This window comes from Peromyscus leucopus, chromosome 8b (genome assembly GCF_004664715.2).
Source record: "Peromyscus leucopus breed LL Stock chromosome 8b, UCI_PerLeu_2.1, whole genome shotgun sequence".
NCBI classification, from domain to species: domain Eukaryota; kingdom Metazoa; phylum Chordata; class Mammalia; order Rodentia; family Cricetidae; genus Peromyscus; species Peromyscus leucopus.
In genome coordinates, this window is record NC_051086.1 from 33,994,406 (window position 1) to 34,021,763 (window position 27,358).

Below are 27,358 nucleotides of genomic sequence, written 5' to 3' on the forward strand. Positions count from 1 at the left end.
ACTTCATGTGTTTATAATTATGAAATCCAATTTGCCCAAACAGGAAATTCAAATCACTCTAGACTCTACTTTCTTGTTCAAATAGCTGTATTTAACCAATTACCAATCTTTCTGGTTTTGTCTCATTACGGTTTTGATTATTCTCTCATCACACTGCCACATTCTTAGCCTATGGAGAATCAAAAAAAAATGTTAACATTCTTTGACTTTCTGATTATATCTTGTAGGGGCAAAGGTCCTTGTGCATACAGATAAGCACTGAAGCCTGGAAAAGTTAAACATGCAGCTTCTCTCTCCAAAGGGAGGAGATGTTTGGCCGTTCTGGAACACTGAGGGGAAATGTAGTTTACAACCTAGTAATCCTTTGCAACCTGTTGAGCCAGGTTCTATCCATATTCCCCAGAATATGTTTGTTTTTCCCAGACTTCCCTTGCCCCCAAAACCTTGAGCATTGTTTCTAGGCCATAAAACTCATCCTTATGAGTAATGTCATTTGTACTTTACAATCCTGACTCCCACAGGCACTGTTTACCTCGGCCATTCTCCACCGACTCTTATCTTGAGCATTGTTTTTGAGTCAACAGGACCCAACTGTATGGAAGAAGCTGTATGTACTTTGTTAAGAGCTTCTATGTAAACATGTCTTAAGCTTTGTTGTACTCATAAGACTGAGTTAGTTGTTATCAGAAAATCTTTTTTTTCAAAAACTGTGCTGTGCTTAAATATGGCTAAATATTTAAATAAATGAACTGGGGTCAGACTCTGGAAGTTTTGGCACAGCATTAGTTTCAAAGTCGGGATGAATGGAGTTTCATTCTTGTCTCTTCATGGACTGTTTCTCTGCCACCAAAAAGCCTGCAAGGATCCCCTAAAATATCTAGCTCATATTTAGGACTCAGCCAATATGCACTTAATAAATCAACTACTATCATGATCTATAAACTATTCCTGTGGTGGTTCTGAGTGTGTTTTGAGTTGCAAATGTTTTATTAATTTGCTGAATTCCTATGTCTATTAGCATCATAGTTAGGATTTCTATTGCTGTGATGGAACATTATGACCAAAGCAACTTGGAGAGGAAAGAGTTTATTTGGTGTACACTTCCATATCTCTGTTCATTACTGAAGAAAGTCAGGACAGGAACTCAAACAGGGCAGGAACCTGGAGGCAGGAGTGATACAGAGGCCATGGAGGAGTGCTGCTTGCTGATTTGCTCAGCCTGCTTTCTTATAGAACCAAGGACCATCAGCCCAGAGATGGTGCCACCCACAATGGTTGGGTCCTACCCCACCAATCACTAATTAGGAAAATGCCCTATACAGCCCAATTTCATGGAGGCATTAATTGAGGTTCCTTCCTCTTAGATGACTTTAGCTTATGTTAAGTTGACATAAAACTATCCAGGACAATTAGTACTCAATCCACAGGTCTTTAAATTTCCATGACAGTCAAGTAAGACACAAAGATATTCATTTCATTCCTAAGTATTTAAAGATTATATTTGTCACATTGTCATCTAAATATAATCAGCTTATTTAACAACAGTTTAATGACTATCAGTTGAGAATTCAAAACAGCATGCTATGGCATTAAAATATGCACAGTACATCTTCCACCCAGGAGCAACTAGCCTACATTTTTTAGAAGATAAAGCAATTCAGGGAAAGGGGAGAACTTGAAGGGCAATAGGAGTTAGAGGTAGAGGATTTTAACCTAAAACATTCAAGAAAATCACAATATGAAATAAAAGCATTCCACAGCACATATAACCACAAAAGACTATAAAAAAAATTCCCTGCATCTTTTGGACATTTTATCTAACCCAAAATCTCTCATTTAGCACATCAGGACACTGTGATCTTATGAGAGTGACTTGTTTAAATTCATGGGGGGTTAGTACCACATACCAGATTTTTTTTGGCTGTCTAGTTAAGTACTATCACATTTTCCATCCAGTGTGAAAACTCTGTGATACTCAAATCAGAATTCCAAGTATGACACAATAGAGCTTATCTTCATCATTAATGTATTAGCTACTCAAATCTGATGGTAAAAAAATTTTACCATCTGAATGAAAGTGTTCACTCTCATATGGTTAATCTGCTATGGTTTTATTATCTGGTATGTTATATTGTACTTCAACGAAAGGTTCCCACATGAGTTATGGTTATGAAGTATCTACTTAATATGACAAAGGGCTATTATTAATGAATTGATCAAGATGAAGGCGCCAGTGCAAACTCCTCTCATGTATGAGTCCTCTGATGTCTTGTAAGGTTTGTACTCCTACTGAAGGCTTTTCCACATTCATTACACTGATAGGGTTTCTCTCCTGTATGTATCCTCTGGTGCACTATAAGGGATGAATTCTTAATGAAAGCTTTCCCACATTGGTCACATTCATAGGGTTTTTCACCAGTATGAATTCTTTGATGTTCAATAAGGTAGGCGCTTTGGCTAAAGGCCTTTCCACATTCAGTGCATTCATAAGGTTTCTCTCCAGTGTGTATAACCTGATGTACAGTTAGGGATGATCTCCCAGTGAAATGCTTTCCACATACCATACACTCATAAGGTTTCTCACCAGTGTGAATTCTCCGATGCTGAGTAAGAGAAGAATTCTTACTAAAAGCCTTTCCACACTGATTACATTCAAAAGGTTTCACTCCAGAGTGAAGTCTCTGATGTTCTATAAGGTATGTGCTTTGACTAAATGATTTCCCACATTTGTTACATTTGTAGGGCTTTTCTCCAGTGTGGTTTCTCTGATGTAGAGTGAGAGTTGAGCTTTTACTGAAGGCTTTTCCACATTCACTGCACTCATAGGGTTTTTCTCCCGTATGACTTCTCTGATGGACAATAAGGTGCATGCTTTGACTGAAGGCTTTTCCACATTCATTACATTCATAGGGTTTTTCTCCGGTATGAGTTCTCTGATGCACTGTAAGATTCATGCTTTGTGTAAAAGCTTTCCCACAATCCTTACATTTGTAGGGCTTCTCTCCAGTATGGATCCTTTCATGTTGAATAAGGGAGGAATTCTTACGAAAAGCTTTTCCACACTCTTTGCATTGATAAGGTTTCTCTCCAGTATGAGTTCTTTGATGAACAGTAAGGTTCATACTCTGACTGAAGGCTTTCCCACACTCATTACATTTGTAGGGTTTTTCTCCTGTATGAGTCCTTTGATGAACGGTGAGGGAGGAGCGTTCAATGAAGTGCTTGTCACATACATTGCATTTGTAAGGCTTCTCCCCAGTGTGAATCCTCTGGTGCTTAAGCAGGGATGAACTCTGGCTGAAGGTTTTTCTGCACTCATCACATTCATATATTTTCTTTCCTACAAACATTCTTGAAGCTTTCATTAACTTGGAATTTTGTTTGGAATCTTTTCCACATGAATTCCAATTACGGGGTCTTTTTGGCAAAGGAATGCTTTGTGGTGTATTAAGCATTGAACCCTCAATGGAACATTTTTCAGTTTTATTACCTCCACATACCCTCTTCTCATTAAAGGTTTCCTTTTGGGTCACTGCCACTTGCTCCAGATATCTTTCCTGTTGCCCCTCTAACCAGCAGGAGGGGTCCCAACAGTCCCTAAAGCTGAATGCCAGAGATCTTCCCTTTCCATTATGACCCCATAGGGCAAATTTTCAATACTGTTGGACTTTGGAGTTAACTCTTTGGTTTCAAGTCTTGTCTCACAGCCTGAAAAAAAAATAAATTGGCTTACATGAATTGATGTGAGAAGGCTAGTCTGGGCCTCCTCTTGGGCAGGGGACCCTGTATAAGATAGGGATAGATAGTAACTGACCACCACCATGCATACATTCGTTGTTCTTGTCTTTGGGCTGTAGATATAAAGTGACCAGCTCCCTCAGGCACCTGCCACTGTGACCTCTCTACCATGAATGGACTTGAATGTGAACTATGAGTTAAATAAAAAAGTTACTTTTATCAGAGTATTTTATCACAGCAACAGGAAAGAAATTAAGACAGAAATTGGTACCCAGAAGTGGTGCCTTTAGTGTGTAAACTTGACTATATCATTCTTAGGTCTTTGGACCCATTTGTGGCTAGAATGTGGAAGAGTTTTGTACATTGGGCTAAAAGAGTCACTGAATGCTGGAATCAGAGCTTAACTCATTCTGGTGGGAGCTAACAAGACCAAGATAAACTTGGCTCTATCATGGACTGGGCTAGGGGCCATTTGTGTTATATTTTGTTAACGTATCTGGATTCATTCTGCCCATGTCCTGAGAACATGATAAAGCTGTATTTGAAGACAATGGACTGATTGGTTTGGCAGGAGAAACTGAGCACAGGAGGGTATTGAGTTGTGTCTGAGAATGCAGCTGTACTTGTTAAAGAGATCAGCACCATTGTTGAGGCACCTCCTGCACTGCACTGGGATTATATGAGAAGCAAAAAGAACCCCAAAGAGGCTCCTTCATGTGAAGACTCAAGTTCATTTAAAAGAACAAATTCTAGTTTGAAGTGGCTCCTGTTCCTCAATAACAACTTCCTAGCACATGCTTCTCCAGGACTAGCACACAGAAGCTGGGACAGCTCTGGTCCAAGGGGTCATGCTCTTCTTGAGCAGGGGCAGAGCTTGGCAGCATAATCCATATACTAGTTTTGAAGGCATGAAAGATGCAAGATGGGCGTGAGGGGCTATGGATTTTAGCTGAGGCCAGGAAGTATATGGCAAGGTCAGTCTCTGCACAGAGGCCTCAATAGACTGTTGTGTGAAACTGTGAAAGTGAAGTCTCAGTCACAATAGAGACCACAGGATATTGGAGATGCCAGGACTGTGGGATATCTGCCAGTGCAAGCTGAAGGAATGAAGTAGAGCTGGCCTAGGAGAGTGTGTGGCAAAGCTGAAGGGTAGATACCTAAGCCACATGGAGCCCCGAACATTGAAAGCCTCAGATATGGAGCTGTAAGATTTTGGTTTGCTTTGGTGTGATTATTTTATGCCCTACTTACTCTGTGCCAATATGTTGGAAGTATATAACTTTTAAAAAAGTTAGTGCTCACAATGAAGAGACTGAACTTTTAAGGTAATGGAATTGTTAAATGGGAACTTTTAAAGTTGGATTGAACACATTTTATAACATGGTAACGAGCCTATGGATACAAGGGGTAGAAGGCTGTGGCTTTAAATTGATTTGTTTTGGTATCAAATTGGCAAGGGGTGGAATTGTAAGGGTTGATGTTGTTAATTCGACAGGCTCTAGATTCATCTTGGAAGAAAGCCTCAATGAAGGATTGTTATGTTGTGTTGGCCCAAGGACATGCCCATGGAGGATTATTCTGATTATATTAATTTTTGTGGGAAGACCCATACTGACTGGAAGGCATCATTCCCTGGACAGGAATCCTTTATAAGATGGTGGTAGCAAGCTGAGTACTAGCATGCATGCATTCATTACCCTCTGCTTCTTCACCATGCATGTTTTGTGACTAGCTGCTTCAGTCTCCTACCAAAATGTCTTCTCTGCCATGATGGACTGTAACCTAGAACTGTAAGCTGAAATAACTTCTTTCTCCCCTACGATGCTTTGTTAGAGCAACCAGAAAAGAAACCAACATACCTATCCAACAAACCCAACATTCCTACTGGTAGTTTCTTTCCTCTCATAAAGTTACTTAGAACTCTACACCAAATTAAGGAAATATCACAGTGCGAAAAGACTGTTGGCCCGTGAGTCACACATGTGAGTTCAAACGGTGGATTTTAACAACACCTTAATGATGTACTTGTTTCTTTGGATTTGAGCTTTCACAGATATAAAAGAGAATAAAATAATCTGACAAGGTGTAAGATCCTAACTATATGCAAACCATCCCTGAGGAACACCGCCATCTACACCATACAGAACAGAACCCATTTGAAGCTCACCGCTCCTAAAGGAGGAAGATGCTGTCTTAAAGGCTTTCTCCTTAACCTTTAAGCAGTGTTCTACTCACAGATGTAACAGACCCAAACACCCTGCTCTTTCCTAAGTTGTCTTTCTGTGAAGTTGAGAACTTGTGGACTAGAACAAGATGAAGAGAATCTGTTGAGCTGCCTGAGGGCACTGCACAGAAGGAAGGACCAGGAGCCTCTCAGGTTCTTAAGACTACTGCTTATCCCACACAAACTAGCCTGGAGGCAGTGAGGACAGAGGACGGGAAACTGCAATCTGGAATCAGCTTTAGGACTGCTGATCAAAGTCAACAGAGCAGAGATCAACACGGGATACAGTAAACCAAAGGCTTTGAAGCAAGAAATGTAACAGAGCTTCTCCCTTCCAAGCTGACCTGCTTTAACAAAAAGAGAAAGTGTAAGTCAAGCTGGAATTACCACCAAAATACATGTCCCTAAGTAACTCTGGAGAGAATGTCTACCTAGTGGTATCAGCAAGCAACATGTGAGCCAGCAGCTATCTCTTGTCCCAGATCACTCTGGCCACATCCAGTTATCTAATTTACATTCTTTAAGAATATTGGAATTGCTGCTCAGAATCCAACAAAAAGTGCAGGGGAGAATCGTTAGCACAGATAGATGGCAACAATGTAAAGAAAAGCCAGGAAAGGGAATGGTGATAGCTAATCTTGATTGTCGACTTCACCACATAAGGCCACATTCTTCATGGAAAGGACACTTTGTCCTTACTTGTAGTGGGAATCTAGTAGAGTCACTGTATCTAGGGTAAACATTAGAATGTAACAGTTGCTTCTCACTGTATCTAGGGTAAACATTAGAATGTAACAGTTGCTTCTCACTGTATCTAGGGTAACAGTTAAATGTATCAGTGTTTGTTGAAGGTACCTAGATCTTGAAGAAATCATAGTAGAGAACAGTGACTGTTTTCTATGATTTATAGAGTCCTTTTTCTGAGGAAGTTTTCCATCCGTTGCTGACTTTGGTCATAAGACTATCCAGGCATACTTGGAGCATCTTGAATTATTGGTACTGCAAGTATTACTAAAGCTGCGGGCTGTGATGATTTCCTTCAGAGAACACAGAGAACAGATCCAAGGGGCTTTGGTGTGAGGAACTTGTACCCCAAACACAACCTTTGTTACACTCAATATGCTTCTGAATGGAGGTTCAAGGTTCAGCTTTGGTATGAGGAACTTGTTGTATCCCAAACACAACCTTTGTGTCCACTCAATAAATATGCTTCTGAATGGAGGTTCGAGGTTCAGTTCACAGAAACTGTTCCTCTCTGCTGCCAGAGAGCCTAAAATTACATTCTTTTGAATGTCCCAGGCAACACAGAACACCCGATACTGGAATAGATAACTTATTCTGATTATGGGTTTGCCGTTCCTGTGCGGAATGCTTCTGCCAAAGCTATCATCTGTAGACTGACAGAATGCTTTCTTCACCGTCATGTTATTCCATACAGCACTGCTTCTAACCAAGGAACTCACTTCACAGACAGAGAAGTGCAACAGAGAAGGACCTAGCTCATGGAATCCACTGGTCTTACCATGTCCTCCATCATCCGGAAGCAGCTGGCCTGATAGAAAGATGGAACAGCCTTTTGGAGATGCACTTATACTGCCAATTAGGTGGCAGCAGCCTGGATGGCTGGGACAGGGTTCTCCAGAAGATGGTATATGCTTTGAATCAGCATCCAATATACAGTATAGTTTCACCCACAGCCAGAATCCACAGGTCCAGGAATCAAGGGGATGGAAATGGGAATAATTCCACTCTCTATCAACCCTAGTGACCCATTTGGAAAATGTTTGCTTCCTGTTCCCATGGCCTTAAGTTCTGCTGGCCTAGAAGTTTTGGCTCCAGACGGAGCAGCATTCCTGCCAGGAGATACAACAAACATTCCATTGAGCTGGAAGCTCAGATTTCTCCCTGGCCACTTTGCGTTTCTGAGCCACTTACGCCAACAGGCTAAGAAAGGAGTAACAGTGTTAGGAGGGTGACTGATCCAGATTACCAGGGAGAATTGTATTGTTTCTCCACAATGGAGGTAAGTAAGGTTATGTCTGGAGTGTAGGAGATCCCTTATGGTTCTCTTGGTGCTCCCATGGTCTGCGGTTAAAGTCAATGGGAAACAACAGTGTAATCCAGGCAGGATGACCCAGGGCACAGACCTGTGGGAATGCAAGTGTGGGTCACTGCTCCAGGAAAAGACCAAGACCTGCTGAGGTGCTTGCTGGGACAGAAGAAATACAGAATGGGTATAGAGGAAGGTAGTTATAAATACCAGCTAAGGTCATGTGACAGAAAAATACACTGCAATTGACATGAGTGTTTCTGTCCTATTATGTTAAGAATGAGTTGGTGTCAGGATGTAAAAGTATAAAAACAAACAAAGGAATGAGTCTGTGCACATACACATTAAGTGATATTTGTGCTCCTATTTCTCTATCATGTAATGTAATATCAACTGAGATAATATTAGTGATTACTGTATTTAAGTTAAAAGACTAACCATTCCTCAGGTTCCTGCCACCTATCATATATTTACAGTTGTACATGGGATGGTTATATCATGTTAGGTGGAATTATGACCTGGTTATTGTTTTCATTTGGAAACTGGTCATGACATAAGATGTGATTGTATGTCAAGCTACAAAGGATGGACTTGTGATGGTTGTCAAGTTGACTACATCTGTTAATAACTAAAACACAAACAGCTGGGCATGCCTACAGGGGATTTACTTGATTGGACGCTTTGAGGTGGGAAGACTCACCCTAAATCTGGGCCACACTTGGTGGCAGCCCACATAAAAAGACGTGGGAGAAGGAAGGTTTTGCTCTTGCCTGCTCGCCCTCACTCTCACTAACAGTTCATCCACCCTCCTGCTGGGGCAGTCTTCGCTGGTGTTAGGACCGATTTCTTTGGGATTCCAATAAAGATTGAAGGGCAGTCAGAGAGAACCAGATTCACGGATTTAATAACTACTCGATTCTTGGTCTTTCCTTCAAGGGACAGTCATTGTTGGACTCATTGGACCACAGACCATAGACCACTCTAATAAATCTAGTTCCTCTAGAGAACTGTGACTAATACAGAAATCATCAGCCGGGCGTTGGTGGCGCACACCTTTAATCCCAGCACTCGGGAGGCAGAGCCAGGCGGATCTCTGTGAGTTCGAGGCCAGCCTGGGCTACCAAGTGAGCTCCAGGAAAGGCGCAAAGCTACACAGAGAAACCCTGTCTTGAAAAACCAAAAAAAAAAAAAAAAAAAAAAAAAAAAAAAATACAGAAATCATCACAAATCAGAAGAGTGGTCAGTCCTGGGTAGAGGTAAGAAAGTGAGTGGGATGCTGGTTCTTGAATAGGTTCTGGACCCTGGGTGTGCTCTCTTTATTCCTTACTAATTTTCATCACCACTAACTACATAGAAAATCAGGATAGCATAGTGGTTAGGTTATAACTCTGGAGCCAGATTATTTATCTGGCTCAAATTTGATTTCAACCATTATTAGCTTTGTGCAGGTTTCTTAACTTTTCTGTGTTCCAATCTCCTCATCTGTTAGATGGTACGTGTATTATTTATATAAGAAAAAATAGTTAAGCATTAGTTTATTAAAGGTTTAACAGAATATGTGTTGTGTTAAATAGTATATTTGCTTTATAAATCCTTCTGTTTATATATATTCCAAAAATCAACTGAGAAAAAGAATAAAGCATTTTCTATTCTGAAAAATGCTAACAGTTTTAAACTCAAATTATTTTAATACTATATAAAACTTAATAAGGTTCAATATATTCTTTATTAAATTTAGATGTCTAACTTAAATGCAAATTCTCAGGACTTAATTCTTAAGAAAAAGAAAAAAGATTACCTATAAATTTTTAACAACTGGCCTAGGAGATCCTCCCAGGAACACAGGATGCCAAAAGACAATGCGCCAGGCCTGCAAAGGTGAGGAAAGACCCGTGTGACTTACATGTACAGAAAACCAAAGCACACCTCTGCACAGGCAGACATTTACCTGCTAACATGACACCACTTAGCTGCTAGCCTGACAGTGACACACAGGGAAATCTGGAAAGAGCGTGCTCTACACTGCACATCATTGCGTTCCCTGGGCTTCACCCCGTTCTGCAGTTTCTCCTCTAGAGGATAAAACAGATTCACTGCAGTGAAGAACATGGCGGAGGTGCTCTTCTCCTCTTCTTCCCTTCCATCCAACTTTGATGAAATGTCAGGCTGGACTTGCTTCTGCCCTCTTCCACACACAGCACAGCACACCCCTTGGCACTGAGCAGGCTCTTCCCTGGGTTAGGGGGCTTCTCAATCACTCAGTTTATAAAGTAAGAATGGATGAAACCACAGGTGTTTATCCTTTCTTATCAACACTGCTACATTCTTTCTGCTTTTCTTTTTTCCCTGAGCCAGCTCCCTCCTCATCCCTGGGCATGCATCTGTAAACTGTGTGGGAGCATCTTTGGCCTTTGGTTCTATCCCGACAATTCTCCAATTTCCACTAGTAAGAATTCCACAGATATGGTTACAATTCTCACACCTATGTTTGAATCTGACTTTTAAAGTTCTACTTAACACATTACCAATGTATTATCTACTACTTAACAAATATTATTATCTACTATTTAACAAATATTATCAAGCACTTGCTGGGTAGGCATAAAATGAAATGTAAGCTCAGGAATGACAGTTCAGTGAGCCTACAAGCCAGCAGGCAGACAGATGCCCAGGAAGAAAAGTAAATAGAGTGTGCACTCCAATCATAAATAGGAGAAGAAGCTTTTGGATCCTTCCTGATGGAAAAGTCTGAAAGAAGATAAAAGAGTAGGGTAGGAAATCGTTATCAAAAGCATGGGGCTGGGGATGCAGCTTAGTGATAAAGCCCTTGCTTAGCATGTGAGAGGCTCGGGTTGATCTCTAGCACCACAAACAAACATTTCCATCCAATGTCTCAAGAAACCTTACTACACGACAGTGGAGTGACCAAAACAGAACCTTGAACAAATGCACTCAATCTACTGAGTGTAGAAATACGTAACTACATGTGTATACCAACAAACTCCAAAACTACCCCAAAGTGAAAATATGACAGAGCAAGAGAAGTTACTGCATCGCTAACAGAAAGGAGCAGGAGCTGGCTCCCCAGCTCAGTGGGGATGAGTGCTTGCTCGGCAAGCGTGAGGACTGTTCCAACCCCAGCACCCACACAGAAAGCAAGCTGAGAACAGGCATTTGTGCTTGAAATCCCAGAGTTGTGGGATTGCTGGCACAGAGGACTGCTGTGGCTTGCTGGCTGCTAGCCTACCTCTGGGTTCAGAGAGACCCTATCTAGAAGGAAGAAGGCCGAGTGATAGAGCAGGATACCTGATGTCCTCTGGCCTCAAGTGAGCACACCAGGACACATGCGTATAAAACACACACAAACCCACATACCCAACCACCACATACCCCCATGCATACACCACACACAAGTGAAAAGTGAATATACTATACAGAGAGAGAGAGAGAGAGAGAGAGAGAGAATGAATAAGCAATTCACAGATAATAAATAATCTAGAAGTTAGTTTTTTCCTCAGGAGTGAAGTAACTATGGTTCAAGGATTCTGTTCCCGAGGCACTCTCCTCCTCAGAAGGGCGATCTCCCACATCAGGGCCTTGGCACTTGCTGTCCCTATGCTCAGAATACTACCCTAGACCCGTGGCTTTATTTGCGCTCTGTTCAAAGTCACGACCCTGCAGACCAGAACTAAGCTCTCCCCTGGGCTGCTTTCTCTTTCACCCACTCACGGACTACGCTGCCCTCTGCTCCTCTTCTGCTCTTTCCCTTCTCCCCACCTCTCTCTATTAAAGTATCCTCTCCCTAACCAGACCATGAGTTCTCCAAGGAAATTCTGCCCATGCTGCTTTTTTGCTATCCTCCCAGGGCCAGAAAGAGGGCCTAGTACTCACTGAGCATTTGTGGAATGAATAAACTACTCACAAAACAATAAACACAAATGGCAATAGTAATCCACACCATAGAACACTGTAATGAAAGCGATTAAGCTCCCTAAAGGGATCACGGTATACAGATAAATGAGCATCACAAATTACAATCCTAAAACAGGACTGGAAGCTGTACAAGAAGTAGCAAGCCCTCCAAATGCAAACCCTTCGATCCAGCAAGTCCCCTTTAGAATCCTGTTCTCTAGGAAGCTCACTGAAAGCCAGCAGTGGTGACCAGAACATTTTATTCATGCTGTAAAATTAAACATCCACAAGGAAATTTTTGTCAATTTCTTCTTCATGCAAATACTAGATGGACTACTTCTGCATGGAGATATAGAGAGAGGCAGGCTTATTGGAGGTCTGGAAGAAAATCTTTAGAAGACAAGTCATTAGTCCTGACTTCTGTGTGTGACCTCACATCCTCACTACTGTTAGTTAATTTTGGGGGATGCATTTGAGAATTGACTTCTGCCTTGATCAACAACCTCCCTAGGAACACAGTGCAATACCAACACAGCCCAGTAGACAGAACTTTCCTACTTTGCCTTAACTCACTTATATATGGGCCCTACCCAGGTATTCACTGAATGTGTTTGTTAATAACTTCCTTTTATCTATGCCTATAAAAGTTATAAAAAAAACTCCTTTTTCTTCAGAAAACGAGTGCAGGGTAACTTGTGTGCCTCGACTCAGGGTACCTGGTTTCCTATTTCCTTGACAAACTGCACAGATAACAGGAAGTCTGCAGGGGGTACCCAGGGAGAGCCTAGGACATCCACAGGACTCAGACAAAGCCAGTCTCTCCTTAGCCTCCTTTAATTTTAAAAGTCTGAATCCACAGAAATGAGCTAACAGTGAACACACCTGACCCTCACTCACCCAGATTCTCTGGCTGCAGATACTCGGTCACATTTACTGTTTCTCTGTGTTATATATACATACTGGCTTTGCTTCTTAGCTCACTTGTGTAACATGCACCCCTGAGCACCCCAGCATCTACTCTTGAGGACATTGTCCAATAGATCACACCATACCAACACTGACATCACCATTCATGTAATAATGCATTCTTTTGTTTTGAGACAGGAATGATGTCAGGTGTCTATTACTCTCCACCTTATTTTCTGAGGGGGGGTCTCTCACTGAACCTGGAACTCACCCATTTGGCTAGAGTGCTTGCCAGTGGGCCCAGGGGTCTTCCTGCTCTGCCCCCTTAGTGCTGGATTACAGGTGTGTGCAGCCTGTAATCTATAGGCCTGGCTTCCACGTGGGCACTGGGGTTGAACTCAGGTTCTCACGCTTACACAACAAGCATGTCACCATCCCTAGGTCCCTGGCTCAATCTTAAAAAATTTTTAAAAAAACACAATATAAAACAACGGGGCTGGACATATGGGGAAGCAAGATGTAAAAGGCATTTTCTGCAGAGAGCAGTCAGTGATACCATCTCCAAGGGAACTTCCAGCTGTGATGGGGGCCGACCAAGGCACTGAGCATTAAGAGATGCATGGCAGGGATGAAGGGCTGGTGGGCACAGAGGGCGCATTTTACAGCGGTAAGTGGAAGAGGATGTAAAGCTGCTAGAGATGCAAACAAAACTACAGTCATTTCTCACTTTTCAAAATATGCAGACTGTTCAAAATACCTGTCAAGGCAGGAAAAAAGAAAGCTCCCAAATGGTTACATAAACAAGGGGAAGGAAGCTAAGAGTACAGGTTAGGCTTGGGAACAAAGACAATAAAAGGAGGTGTCTCAGTTGGTGACAGGTTTAACTGAACACAGATGAAGAAAGAGACAAAAGTCATTGCTAATGTTTCCAAATGCTCAGAGGCTCCAGGCAATGCACAAATGCTCAGGTATAGTGACTCGAGCCTCACACTGCATCCACCCCTCCTCCAAGCCAGGACACAAGGTTAACAGTGGAGGACCAGTCTCAACAGCATGGTGGCGCTGTCCTCATAAAGAGCTCAGTGGCGCTGTCCTCATAAAGAGCACAGTGGCATTGTTCTTATAAACAGCACGGTGGCGCTGTCCTCATAAAGCACACAAGATCCCTTTCACACGTCCTCTTAGTAAGACACTCATGTTACATTACGAGTCCTTGCATCCTGACACTTACCCAGAAAGATGCAAGCTGGGAGTTCTCTTTTCCTCAGGCTCAGTCCTTGTTCCAGATCAGAGATCACATTTGATTTGGAAAGTTGATGTCCTGCTTAAGAGGAAACAAATCGAGTTTGGGTCCTGAACTTAGTCAACACCAATCCCAGCCCAGTTCTGATTTCCTCCATTTCCATGTTTTCCATTCTTTTTTTTTTTTAACCTAGAAAGACGGGACACTAAGGGACGATCCTAACAATGCCCCATGAGACCTGGGGTTTCAAGTCAAACCCATGAATTTCATACGGCAAATGGCTGAAGGGGGAAGGGCAAGAATCAGGTCTTGAGTTGCAAAGGGGGTTCTCACCCAGGCAGACCATGTTCCTGTAGCTCTCCAGCATCACTCTGCCTTACAGCTTCCTCTGCACAGAATCAAGCTGCATCCACTCCTCCCAAGTGCAGTCCACAGATACATCCTCGAATGTCACTGACTCCTGAAACCACAAATTCCTCCTTAACAGGGGATTTTGCCAATAAGGCCTTGGAAAAAGACCAAGCAGCACTGGAAGCAACATAGTATAGGCATGCCCCAAACCCTTCTCCCAGGTGATTGCAGATTCTGTCAAGGTGGCAATCAACACTGACCGTCTCAGGAAAAGGAGGTACAGAGGAGTGCGCTATGGTTTGGCTTCTGAGATGGTTTGACCCCAAAGGTTCAAGTGTTAGAAGCCTGGTCCCCCAGTGGCAATGTTTAAGAGGCTGGGGAGGGCTGGGGAGCTGTAACAGTGACTAAGAGTGAGCGATGCAAACCAGCAGACCTGAGTTCAGACCCCAGGGACTCACGGACGCCTGTAACCCTAACACTGGCAGGGACAGATGGCAGACCCTGGTAGTTTTCTGGCCAGCTAACACAGCTTCAATGATAAGCTTCTGCTTGAGCAAGAGACCTTTTCTAAACATAAAAATATCATGAAGTGATAGAGGAAGACACCTGTGTCCTCTTCTGGCCTTTGCAAATGTAAGCATGGGCATACACATACACACACACACACACACACACACACACACACACACACACACACACACACAGAGTGGTGGGGACTTTAAGGACTGGGGCCTGGTGGGAAGTTGCTGCTGGCCCTTCCTACATGTTCTCACCCTCTCACCTGCATTCCGGACACTGACACCATCCACAATGTAGTCTTCACCATAGCTAAACAGAAGTCAGTGCCATGAGACTTAACCACGCCATGTGTATGGCAGACACTCAGGTAATGGCTGTGATTTCTATCTGCACCACAGGGGAATGATGTGACGCATGACTGGTAAGACTCCAGACTGAAACGTGGACCTCCATTATAGTAAATCCTCTGCGGCGTCCTTCCCCAGACCCTGAGATGAGTGGACACTCCCTCCTCATCACACCCTTGCCTTTCCCTTTCCTAGGCTTTTCTGACTCCTGGTAGTCCAGAAGGCCTACAAACACCAATCCATCTCCCCTGTGACTCTGGTGCCTTCTCTAGCCTTTGAGTACATCAACAACTCCAGTGTCAGCTTAGAACAGAGGTGAAGGACACTGAAGGGACCCAATGCTCCAATACTCTAATACGTCTGTCCTCTGTAATGAAGTCCACTCACACGATGGGAGTAAAGGACGTCTGACAGAGAGGTCTCACCTAAGCTCCCAATGGCAGAGGCCCAGCACCCATCGCCTTCCTCCTTCCTGTGGGGCCTTCCTAGAGAATGTGCAGTCTCTAGAGGTAGGGCTGAGGGAGGGAAAGGAAGCCATGAGAGAGACTCCTGCCACAAAGAAAAATAAAACACCTACAAATAAATAAGAAGTGTGAGGTGTCAACATAAATACAATTAAATAGTTTACCTATAAACTTTGCTTTGTTAAGCTTACTTAGTTATATAAACAGAAATGAATGGTGAGGCATGCTGTACTCATGGGTAGGATGGCTCAGGATGCTAAGCTATCACTTCCTTGACCTGAATCTATACATTTAACACATTTCTAAACAGTTTATATACCTCAATCACAATATTTCAAGTTAATTATAGAAAAAGCATTAATCATGTTGTATAACATTTTTTTTAGATGTATTTATTTTCTATCTATGAGTGTTCTGTGTACCACATTCGTGTCTGGTGTGGGAGGAGGTGGAAGAGGGTATTGGATCCCCTGGAACTGGAGTTCCAGTTGGTTTTAAGCCACCACGTAGGTGCTGGGAACCAAACCTGATCCTCTACAAGAGCAGCTAGGGCTCTTAACTGCTAAACCACCTCCCCAGCCTTAGGAAAAATTGAAAGGAGCCTAGTGAAGACAAACAGCAGACATTCTCACTTAAATGTGGGAGCTGAGGAAGTGGATCTTAATGGAGCAGGAGTACCCAAGTGGCTACCAGACACTGTGAAGCAGAGTCAGGCATAGAGGGGGTCAGTCATCAGGCACAAGAATAAAGTTAAGCAAGAGAAGTATCTTTTAGCCTTCTACAGCACAAAAGGTTAGCTATACTTAACTCATATTAGCTTATTTTTAAATTAGCAAGGAAGTTTCCGTTTTTTGGTTGTTTGTACATGTGTGTGTGGTATATCAACACGTGTGTGTATATGGTGTATTCACATGTGTACGTGTGTGTGTGTGTGTGTGGTGTATTCACACATGTGTGGGTGTGTACATAGGTAGGTGCCAGAGGAGGGCTTTTGGTGTCCTGCTTTATTACTCTCTGCCTATTCCTTTGAGTTAGAGCCTCTCAACCTAGAGTCTGGCTGGTGGACAGCAAACTCCAGCAATCCTCCTGCCTCTGTGCCTCACCTCCTCAGAACTGGGGTTACACACTCCTCTGAATTCAGGTCCTCACGCTTTCACTGAAGGCACTTTCTCCCACCCAGCCATCTCTTCAGCCCCTTGTCTTTCATTCTGGGGACAGGGTCTCACACAGCCCGGCTGTCCATGAACTTGGTGTGTAATGGAAGATGGCTCCCAGGTGCTGGGATTACACTCTGCTAAAGAGAGCATCTTCAACACTCCCGACACAAAGAAATAACAAATTTGTGAGCTTATAGATTATGCTAATCACTCTCATTTGACCATACACTGTATAATCAAATTATAACACTGTAACACACAAATATAGACATTATTTCAATTTAAGGTTGTAGTCTTGAAAGAGAACTTGCCCACTTGTTTTAAATGACATTAACTAGAACACAGCTGTCTTAGGTAGGGTCACTTTTGCTGTGACAAACACCATGACCAAAGCCTGGGGAGAAAAGGGTTTATTTGGCTTACACTTCCATATCACTGTTCATTACTGAAGAAAGTTAAGACAGAAACTCAAACAGGGCAGGAACCTGGAGGCAGGAGGTGATGCTTATTGGCTTACTCATTATGGCTTGCTCAGTCTGCTTTTTTATAGACCCCAGGACAATCAGTCCAAGGATGGCATTACTCACAATGGGCTGGACCCTCCCATATCAACTACTAATTAAGAAATGCCCTAAAGCCAGACCTTATGGAGGCATTTTCTCAACTGAGGCTCTCTTTTTGGATAACTCCAACCTGTGTCAAGGTGACAGAAAACCAGTCAGCTCAATAGTATTACCAAAGAACCTCTGATATATTAAATATCTTGTCAACACCTACTGTGAGAAGAGCAGCATGCCAAGTAATAGTGAGTACAGCCATAAATACAACAGGCAAGGTCTCCGGTCTCCACTTTCATGGATGTTACAGACCAATAGGGAACAAATCCTAGCAGTACAAGTAGTTCAGAACACACACACACACACACACACACACACACACACACACACACACACAGAAATTCAGGGGCTGAGTTATAGTTCAGTGGAGGCCCTGAGTTTTATCCCTACCACAGTAAAGGCATGGGGTGGGTGAGGTGGACTGAGGATATGAGAAAATTGAAATCTCTGATCAATGATGAAAAGACTAATTGTAACATATAACAAGGGTTGCCATTTGGAAAAGAATAAAGAAGCAGAAATGGAATGAGAATTCTGTGAGAAACTGAAAATGAACATCTTTGTGATGTGATGAAACAGAAGGTCTCTCTAATTATTGTAAACACAAAGCGGGTGGAGGAGGAGGGAGGCGGCCCTGGGGACGGCTCAGTGGATACAGCATTTACTGTGCAAGCATGAGAGACAAGGAGGCAAGCAAGAACATGGAATGCCTGTGGGCTTGGAGGAAGACCAAGGATGACTCCCAGCATTGACTTCAGGTCTCCACATGTATTTGGACACATGTGAAAATGGAAAAAGAAAACACAGAGGGGAGGTTTATATGACTACAGGAATGCATAACTTTTCTGTATATTCACGGAACCTGTTTGTAGAACAGATGTAAAAGTTATGAATAAAATGAGATGGAGTTAGCTCTGGGATATCTTTTCAGACACGGCCTGACTATGTAGCCGCGGCTAGCTCAGAACTCTCTATGTAGGGCAGGGTGGCCTCAAAGTCATCTCCCTGCCTCTGTGGGATTAAAGGCTTACACCACCACACCTGGCCTGCACCAAGGCTTAAGAAAATACTAAGACTTCAAGTTGGTGTGGGGGGCCATTAGGCACTTTTACACTGCAACCATATTCATAAATTGCTACTTTCTGTAAAGAATAACGCAGGAGGTGTCTAAAGGTCTTACTGTAACAATGACCTGGAAATTTCACTTGAAGATTTGTGGAAAGAGGCAATCCAAAGAAAGACATAAACAGATGGCCTGTACCATTTACACTATTAAAATCTTACAAAATGCATTTTGCTAACTCCATTTGTAAATGTGAATGGAGGAAAGTCACTTAACATTCCTTTTTAGAAGTAAAATGTTTCTATTTATACATATACACCTATCTACACGATACACGGACTTTTGACAGGTTTCGAATGACCTTGCTCATGTATTTTCTAGTTGACCAACAGTGAATTTAAAGAGGAGAAATTCGGAGGGTGCGTTCTCTCTTAGCCGGGACCCACACTCTGCGTGCTTCCTTTGCTCCCGCAGGCAGAGGGCGGATCCCGAGCCGCGGTGCGCACAAAGGCCGGAGCCCCCGACTGCGACCCCGCGTCCTCCCAGGCTTCCGACAGCGGGTTCCCCACGCGTTGGCGGCGCCTACCCGGCCAGGGCTGCCCGGCTAGGAAGAGCTCACGAGCAACCCTGTGCGACTGACTCCGGGGTACCGGAGGGGCCGAGCCGGGGTCTCGGTCAGTGGTGCCTGAGGCCTGGCGTGAGCAGCGCACCTGCGACTCCGCGGTGTCCTCGGAGGACCGCGCACCGCACGGCCCCGCCCTCAGGTCGCAGCCCCGGGCTCCCAGTGGGAACGCCTCCGCCTTCCCCGCTCACGGACCACCCGCCCGAGGCGCCGCACTCACCCCAGTCACAGAAGAAACCACAGGCTGGCGGCACACGCAGCCGCGCCGGGCGCGCTGGACTACATTTCCCACAAGGCCACGAGCCCTCGACAAGGTGACCCTTTGCGCAGGCGCAGCAGGAGGGGGGCTGGCTAGGGGTTGGATCCTCGGGTGCACGTGCAAGGTTGGCCACCTTAAACCTGTTGCCTTAAAGAAATGGGTTCTAAAACCTTTACCTTCCCTAAAGTAAGAGGACCCTGGTCACCCCCTTGCATGAGGGAGCATGAGAGGTAAGCTAATAATGTAACGTTCTAGAGAATTCGTGGAGCACCGTGAACCGGAGCTAGGGCACGGTGTTGTGGGATGCTCTTCCTAGGGTTGCAGGATTGTCTCTGTGGAAAACCAACCACGTCGTGGATGAAACTCGAGGATGCTCAGGTAATTTCGGTTGCATCCGCCGCTCTGGAACTTGGAGAAGCGTGTGACATGACTGCAAATGTAGAATCTTTCAAGAACAACACTAACAAGTTTGATAGACACATACACATAGGTCTACCCCAAAATTGGGGGAAAACAGTTTATAGATATGATCTTTTGCTGGTTTCAAAGTAGCCACACGTTTACCAGAGTTGGTCTATAGGTGATATTCTTTGATGAGGTAAGTAAGACACTGGTGCAGCCATATCTGATGGGAACTGTAAAAGGCATAAAGCCAGCTCAGCTGCTTGACCAAGATTCAGCAAAGCTGAGCGGCATGATGGCTGCTGGAACACTTTTGTTTTTTTTTATCTCCACACTTGAGGGACTTTTAATATTTGTACAACTTAGGGATATGGATTTATGGAAAATGTCTTATGAATCATTTATGCCTTCTTCCAGGAGTAATGCTTCTAAGCTTCCCCAGGAAAGTTCTGAGCACAGTACCCCTCCTGATTTTGGGAAGATATCCTTATCTACTTGAAGGTCTTTCTTACACCTTGGAGGTTGTAACACACATAAGATCTCTTTATGAGGCGCTGAGATATTCTTAAAACATCTGTCCCTGCACTTTCTCAGTGTCTTAGTTAGGGTTTTTATTGCTGTAAAGGGATACCATAACTGTGGTAACTCTTATAAAGAAAACATTTAATTGGGGTGGTTCACTTATATTTTCAAGGTTCAGTCAATTATTATCATGACAGGGAATTGGCAGCATGCAGGCAGGCATGGTGCTGGCTACATCTTGACAGGAAGACAGCAGGAAGTCAACTGACAGTCACACTGAGGAAAGCTTGAGCAAGAGAGACCTCTAAGCCCACCCCCACAGTGACACACTTCCTCCAACAAGGCCACACCTCCTAATAGTGCCGCTCCGTTTAGGGGCCATTTTTTCACTCATACCACCACATTCCACTCCCTGGCCCCCAAAGGCTTAGAGCATAATGCAAAAAGTGCACTCAGTCCAATTTCAAAAGTCCCCATAGTCTATAACAGTCTTAAACTTGTTTCAAAGTCCAAAGTCTCTTCTGAGATGCATGGCAATCTCTTAATTGGAATCCCCCTGTAAAAATCAAAATGAAAAAGCAGACTGCATACTTCCAACATATAATGGTGCAGGAAATACATTACCATTCCAAACTGCAGGGAAGGGAGCAAAGCAAAGGAATACTGGATAAAAGTAATACTGAAAACCAGCTGGGCAAACTCCAAACTCTGCAGCTCCATGTCTGATGTCAAAATGCTCTCAACCTCTCCAACTCCATTCAGCTTTATTGACTCCAACACACTTCTTTCTCTTGGTCTAGTTCCACTCCATATAGCAGCTCTTCTCAGCAGGTATCCCACGACTCTGTCATCTCTAACATCTTGGGGTCTCCAAGGCAATCCAGGCTTCCACTTCACAACTTCATGCAATGACCTCTCTACTAGGCCTCCATTCAGGGACACCCCTGACACATGCCTGGCCTCAGTGGCTTTATTCCACAACTTCTTCCTTCTGTCCTTAACTCTAAAGCCAGAACCACGTGGCTGAAGCTGCCAATTTCTGCTGCTTGCTGGGGCTGGAACATCCTCTCCCCTCCCCCCCATTCAATTATATCTTTACCAGCTTTCTGTCCTTCATTGCCTAAGCTTGGCTGTCCTGAAACTTGCTCTGTAGACTGGGCTGGCCTCAAACTCAGAGATCTGCCAGACTGTTTTCCCAGTGCTAGGATTAAAAGTGTGTCCCGCTACACCCAGCTCTAAGCTTTTCTTTAGTTCCTTTGCACAAGTTGGAAATGTAGCTGGGTTGAGTCTTACCCTGAGATCACCACTCCTTTTATTCCACTTCTTAATCCATTGGTTGCCTGAAACACAGAATTTAGCTCTCTTCCACTTCCTGGTGCTCTTTTTCTCCTCAAAATTTTCTTTTTGTAATTTACCCTGCTCAGCTTGCTCCTTTTTCATTCTAAATCTTCATTACCACTAAAAACAACACGACAGAGTCTGTACTAGGTTGTCTTGAGACTTCTTCTACCAATGGAATTAATCCAAAATTCTTCACTTTAGCCTCAGGCAGACTCTTTGGACAAGGGCAAAAGGCAGCCACTTTCTTCACCAAAATATCACAAGAATGTTATCTAGGCAACATACTAAAATTCTCTGAAATCTCTTGAGTGAGTGTAGGCAATGTTTCCCCATCCCAGCAACCACTTCCAGATTACCACATGGAGGGTTATATTACTTATGAATGTTTGGCCGATGCCTCAGGCTTATTACTACCTAACTCTTACATTTAAATTAACCCATATTCCTTATTTATGCTCTGCCACATGGTGGTAATTTTATTAGCATGGCATGCTCATTTCCTGCTCCCTCTGTATCTGGCTGGCAACTCCTGACTCTGCCCTTCCTCTTCCCAGCATTCTCTCTGTCTCAGGCTGTCTTGCCTAATCTCTTCCTGGCCAGCTACTAGCCAATCATCTTTTTGTTAACAATGAAATCAGTACATATTTACAGTGTACAAAGATTGTTCCACAGCAAGTGAGCATGCCACAGTTAATCAAATCACACTCAGCACCACTGTCTTCCATGCTCCTCCAGGTATGGCCCATTAAGCAACACTTAAAACATTCAACTGCTCTTTTAATCCATGGTCCCAAAGTCCATATCACTCCAAACAAAAGCATGGTCAGGCCTATCACAGCAATACCCCAGTCCCTGATACCAATTTCTCTTTTAGTTAGGGTTATTTATTGCTGTTCAGAGACACCATGACCATGGCAACTCTTACAAATGAAAACGTTTAATTGAGGAGGCTTCCTTACAGTTTCAGAGGTTCAATCTATTATCATCATGATGGGGAGCATGGCAGCATGCAGCCAGACATGATGCTTGAGCTAAGAGTCCTACATCTTGCAGGCAACAGGAAGTAGACCATCACACTGAGGGAAGGTTGAGCAAAAGAGACTTCAAAGCCCGCTCCTCCCAGTGACACTCTTCCTCCAACAAGATCATATCCTAATGGTGCCATACCCTTTGGGGGCCATTTACTTTCAAACCACACAATCAGAAACAAGATAGTAATAGTAAACTTAAAAGGTCAACAAGATTTGGGGGAAAGTTGGGCACAAATCAAATTACAAGCCTCTTCCTACTATATGCTCAGGCGATTACATGGCATATACAGCAACAAAGTTCGATTAGCTGACGTTACCTCTGCCCTACACAGGGACTTATATTGGTAGACAAAAAATGGTATGAAAAGATGATAAAAGAATGAGGTGTCAGGACCTCCCTTTGTTGCTGTGGAACAATCCTTTTCTACACTATGAATAAATATTATTCTCATTGGTTAATAAAAAACTGATAGGCTGGTAGCTGGGCAGGAACTTAGGTGGGAAAGCCAAACTGAGATTGATGGGAAGGAGGGCAGAGTCAGGAAAGATGCCAGCCAGCCAGCCTCCCAGGAAACAAGACATGTTAGAGGACAGGTAAAGCCATGCCCCACGTGGTGATATATAGATTAATAGAACTGATTAATTTAAATTGTAAGAGCTAGTTAGTAACAAGCCTGAGCTATCAACTGAGCATTTATAATTACTGTAAGCTTCTGTGTGGTAATTTGGGAAGCAGCTGCCAGGTATTCGGGCACAGGCATTCTGGACAGGAAAACTTCACCTACACTTGGTTCTGTTAGCTCATGCAGAGCCACTGTGCTATCATATGACCAAAATCAAAAGAATGCCAGGATTAGACATACAAATTTCATAAGGATATAAAATATAAACATTGCATTATGCTGAAAATTAAATAATAGCTGCAGCAGCTTTGGCCTAAGGATTTTCTTGGGCACTGTGACCACTAAGAGTTAATTATATACTGCACAGGACATGGCAAACTGCCCAGGCTGGCTTGGATATTTTCTGTCTAGCATACTTGAAGCCCTAAGACCTACCAGTCTGAAAACAGGCTGTCATATGCCTCTAGATTCTTAAAAATTGAGCTGTGGGGTTGGTATGAGTAAGAATGATTATAAAAGATAGCTCTGTTTATCAATGATGACTGAACTTGAGGGAAAATGATTGTAAGAGATAACTCTGTTTGGTCATGATTTATTGATAATGACTAATCTTATGACCCCCAGATGTGCAAAAGAAAAAGTTAAACACATATCCATCTGGAAACAAAAATGATATGATCTATTTTTGGAACAAGATGAATCTACCCTTGCTTACTGACTTCGACTAGTTAGTTAGGCTGCAAGATTCTTTCTACCACCATGGCCTGGCTCACTTCTTCCTTCACTGACTCCTTACCTCCTCTCTAGAACATGGCCAGGCACTTTTTTTTTTAAGACTGGAATTTTTTTAAAGGGACTATTTAGAGGGACATTTGGAACTAAAAGAGAACTATAGTAAAGACAGCAGATCTAGTAGAATGTAAATGTAACCCTAATAGTTATTGGTAGAGTCAAAGATACATTACAGATTGTATAATATAGTGCCTTGACATCTGAGGATACAGAAGCAGAAAGCTCATCCTGCTCTCTTCTCTAAGCACAGCATGAGATTCCATGTAAGAGGGGAATCCGCCATACCCAGAGAAAAGGAACACCATTATCTCTGAAGACATAGATAGGGTCAAAGAGAAGAGCTTCAATAAACAAATCTTGCTACACCGCCACATCCAGTGTATTACCATTAGATCATGCACTCTTTGTTCAGCTACATTTCTCTAGGAGGCAGAAGAAAGAGAAACAGAAAGATGGAGATCCCACAAGGTACTTCAAGAGCACAATCCAAATGACCTAAGTGCCTGCCATAAGACTTCACCTCTTAAAGATGCATAGCCCCTTCCAGCAGTTTGGTGCTGGAAACTAGGCAATTAATATCTCTGCCACTAACTTATTGATACCTACTTATTATCTTTGCCCACTCATTCATAAAATTTTCCTGAACCTTATGAATGTTTTTTCTAAAACAACTCTTTTAGTATTGTTTTTATAAAACTATGAATTTTACTTGCTTTTTTTTTTCACTTTATCTGGCTTGCTTTGACACTGTTCAGTCACAGCCAGATGGACACCCCCCATTATAGCCAACAGTATTTTATCCAACAATATATTAACATTGTTACTAACAATAAAAGGGAAATGATATTACTTTATAGTTTTGTCCTCGTCTCAACCATATTGTTTTTAAATAAATATTCATGATAGACATTTAAATTTTTGAGCTGATGCAGCTTAAAAATGCTACAGCAAGTTGAGTTCAATAGTCCCTGTCTGTGATCCCAGCACTTAAGAGACTGATACAGGAAGATTGTGCAGTGGAATTAGGCTATACAAAAAGTAGAATATTAATGACATCAGTCAATCTCTGGTATTGAAAAGGCCAAAGACAATGTAACTTAGAATGGTATAGGGGCTAGAAATACAAATTTTCCTTGACTCTTTATTCAGAACAATCTTGGGAAAGTTATATTTCAAAATCAAAAAGTTTTTTATTTTTATGGGAAATGATATTACTGAAATAATTTTATAACCTGAGGAAGACATATTATCCTAAGTTAAATCTTACAACTTAATTTTGAAAAATATGTTACCTTTAGTAAGACTTTTACCATTGGTAATAGTTGGCAAAATGTTGTGGAATATTCCTTTTCACTGTATAAAGATATGTCACTGTGATTGGTTTATTAAAAAGCTAAATGGGCAATAGCTAGGAAGGAGGTATAGCAAGGACATCTGGACAGAGAGAGCTCTGGGAAGAATGCAGAGTTCCAGCCAGACAGAGAGGAACCAGCATGGGGAGTACAGAGTAAAGGTATCCAAGCCACATAAAGAACATAGATTAAAAGATATGGCCTAATTTATGTTGTAAGATCTAGTTAGTAACAAGCCTAAGCTATTGACCAAGCTTTTATAATGATAAGTCTCCATGTTATTTTGGGGGAGCTGACAAAATGGTACAATATGGCACCCAACATGGGACCATGTATATCAATGTAACACCTGAAAAAGCTATAAAAAATGTTGTAAACATACAAAAACAGAGCCAAATACAGCCTCCTAGTCTCATGTCTCTCATGCTGGCTGTGGTACAGAGACACTTCCCCTGGAAGCTGCCTGCATGCTTGAGCCACCAGTGTGTCATGAGCTAAGCTACATGGCAAATTTATGTTTTGCTCCTGCAGCCCAGTGGTGGTGGCACATGCCTCCAATCCCAGCACCTGGGAGGCAGAGGCAGGCAGATCTCTGTGAGTTCAAGGCCAACCTGGTTTACAAAGAGAGTTCCAGGACAGCCAGGGCTGTTACACAGAGAAACCCTGTCTCAAAAAACAAAAACAAACAAACAAACAAAAGATTTGTTCATGTAGAGAGAAAAGGTTACAGATATGCAGTAAAACAAGTTCAGATGGACAAAAACCTCTAAACAGGTTACAGTATGTTTAACAATGTGCATAGGCTTAAGAAAAAAAAGAAAAAGGATGTAAATAGTCATAAAAATAGTTTAAAAATAATAAAGTCTTTAAAGAGAGAGTAAAGTAATAAAAAAATAAGCCACGTAAGGATGGAAAATACACAGAGAGTCTGGATCCTATATGGTGTCTTGTTAGCTTTAAATTTTTGTTGTTACTGTTTTGTTTTTTGATTTTTTTGAGACAGGGTTTCTCTGTGTAGTTTTGGTGCCTGTCCTGGATCTCGCTCTGTAGACCAGGCTGGCCTCAAACTCACAGAGATATGCCTGCCTCTACCTCCCAAGTGCTGGGACTAAAGTCATGCGCCACCACCGACCGAGCTTTAAATTTTTAAATGCTAATGTTTTTTAAAAAAAAATAGCTGCTGAGAGACAGTGGATTATGGAAACTGATAAATTAAACCAACCTACATATTTTACAAATATCTTAACTTCAAAATGGAATTCAGACAATGTGTTTTGTTGGGGGAGAGGTTATATTTCCATAGGAAACAAAAGGCTGTGGATTCCTTCCAGATTAATAGAGATCAAAAAACTGGGGGAGATCTCTTGAGTATCTTGGCTACAGACATGAGGGAGGAAGCCAAAAAGGGCCACAGGACAGGTGACATATAAGCTGATCCATTGACATGGGAACAGCTCTGAGAGGAGATGAGACATGATAAATCTCATTGGCTACAGAGTCCTCATGACTTATGATTACGTGCCATCTTTTCATATAGCATGGACAGAGATTTTTATTAGTTTGATTAAACAGTCCAAATGGACTTATAAGGTCGACAAATGCCTTTTATCTGCTCAACCATAAAACAAAAAATTCTCTTTAACTGATTTGTGTTAATATTGATATGTATGTTATCTTTGAAGGCTTATGAGTTTTTAGAACAAGGCGACCAGACATCAATGAAAATGGGTGGCCCAGGTGATCCAACCTCTCAGAGTGCCTCTGTTACAGTCTCCTCAGAGTTCTGCATCCAGAATAGCTTCAAGGCTGCTGGTGAGTGGTGC

At 42.6% G+C, this 27,358-nt stretch overlaps 2 protein-coding genes across 5 annotated transcripts in view; both read right to left on the bottom strand.

Moving 5' to 3' along the window:
- The window catches only part of LOC114687574 (zinc finger protein 454-like), a 32,247-nt gene extending 22,364 nt beyond the window's left edge, over positions 1 to 9,883 (bottom strand). For all 3 annotated transcript variants that reach the window (XM_037201509.1, XM_037201508.1, XM_028862177.2), the window contains exon 1: positions 9,811 to 9,883. The gene's annotated coding sequence lies outside the window, so the exon portion shown is untranslated. The remainder of the gene's footprint in view (positions 1 to 9,810) is intronic.
- On the bottom strand, positions 1,471 to 14,149 carry Zfp2 (ZFP2 zinc finger protein). 2 transcript variants are annotated; one of them, XM_028862175.2, is made up of 2 exons: positions 14,062 to 14,149; positions 1,471 to 3,708 (listed from the first exon to the last, which is right to left on the bottom strand). In XM_028862175.2, the coding sequence occupies exon 2, from the start codon at positions 3,453 to 3,455 to the stop codon at positions 2,247 to 2,249; it is 1,209 nt and encodes a 402-aa protein (XP_028718008.2). In that variant the 5' UTR covers positions 3,456 to 3,708; positions 14,062 to 14,149; the 3' UTR covers positions 1,471 to 2,246. The 2 variants fall into 2 exon arrangements, with proteins under 2 accessions (XP_028718008.2, XP_037057406.1); XM_037201511.1 differs by lacking the exon at positions 14,062 to 14,149 and adding an exon at positions 9,811 to 9,883.
- Positions 14,150 to 27,358: the final 13,209 nt, after the last annotated feature.

Excerpts from the sequence above, each read along its gene's own strand:
- Zfp2 (XM_028862175.2), bottom strand. The coding sequence starts at position 3,455 with ATGCTTAATACACCACAAAGCATTCCTTTGCCAAAAAGACCCCGTAAT.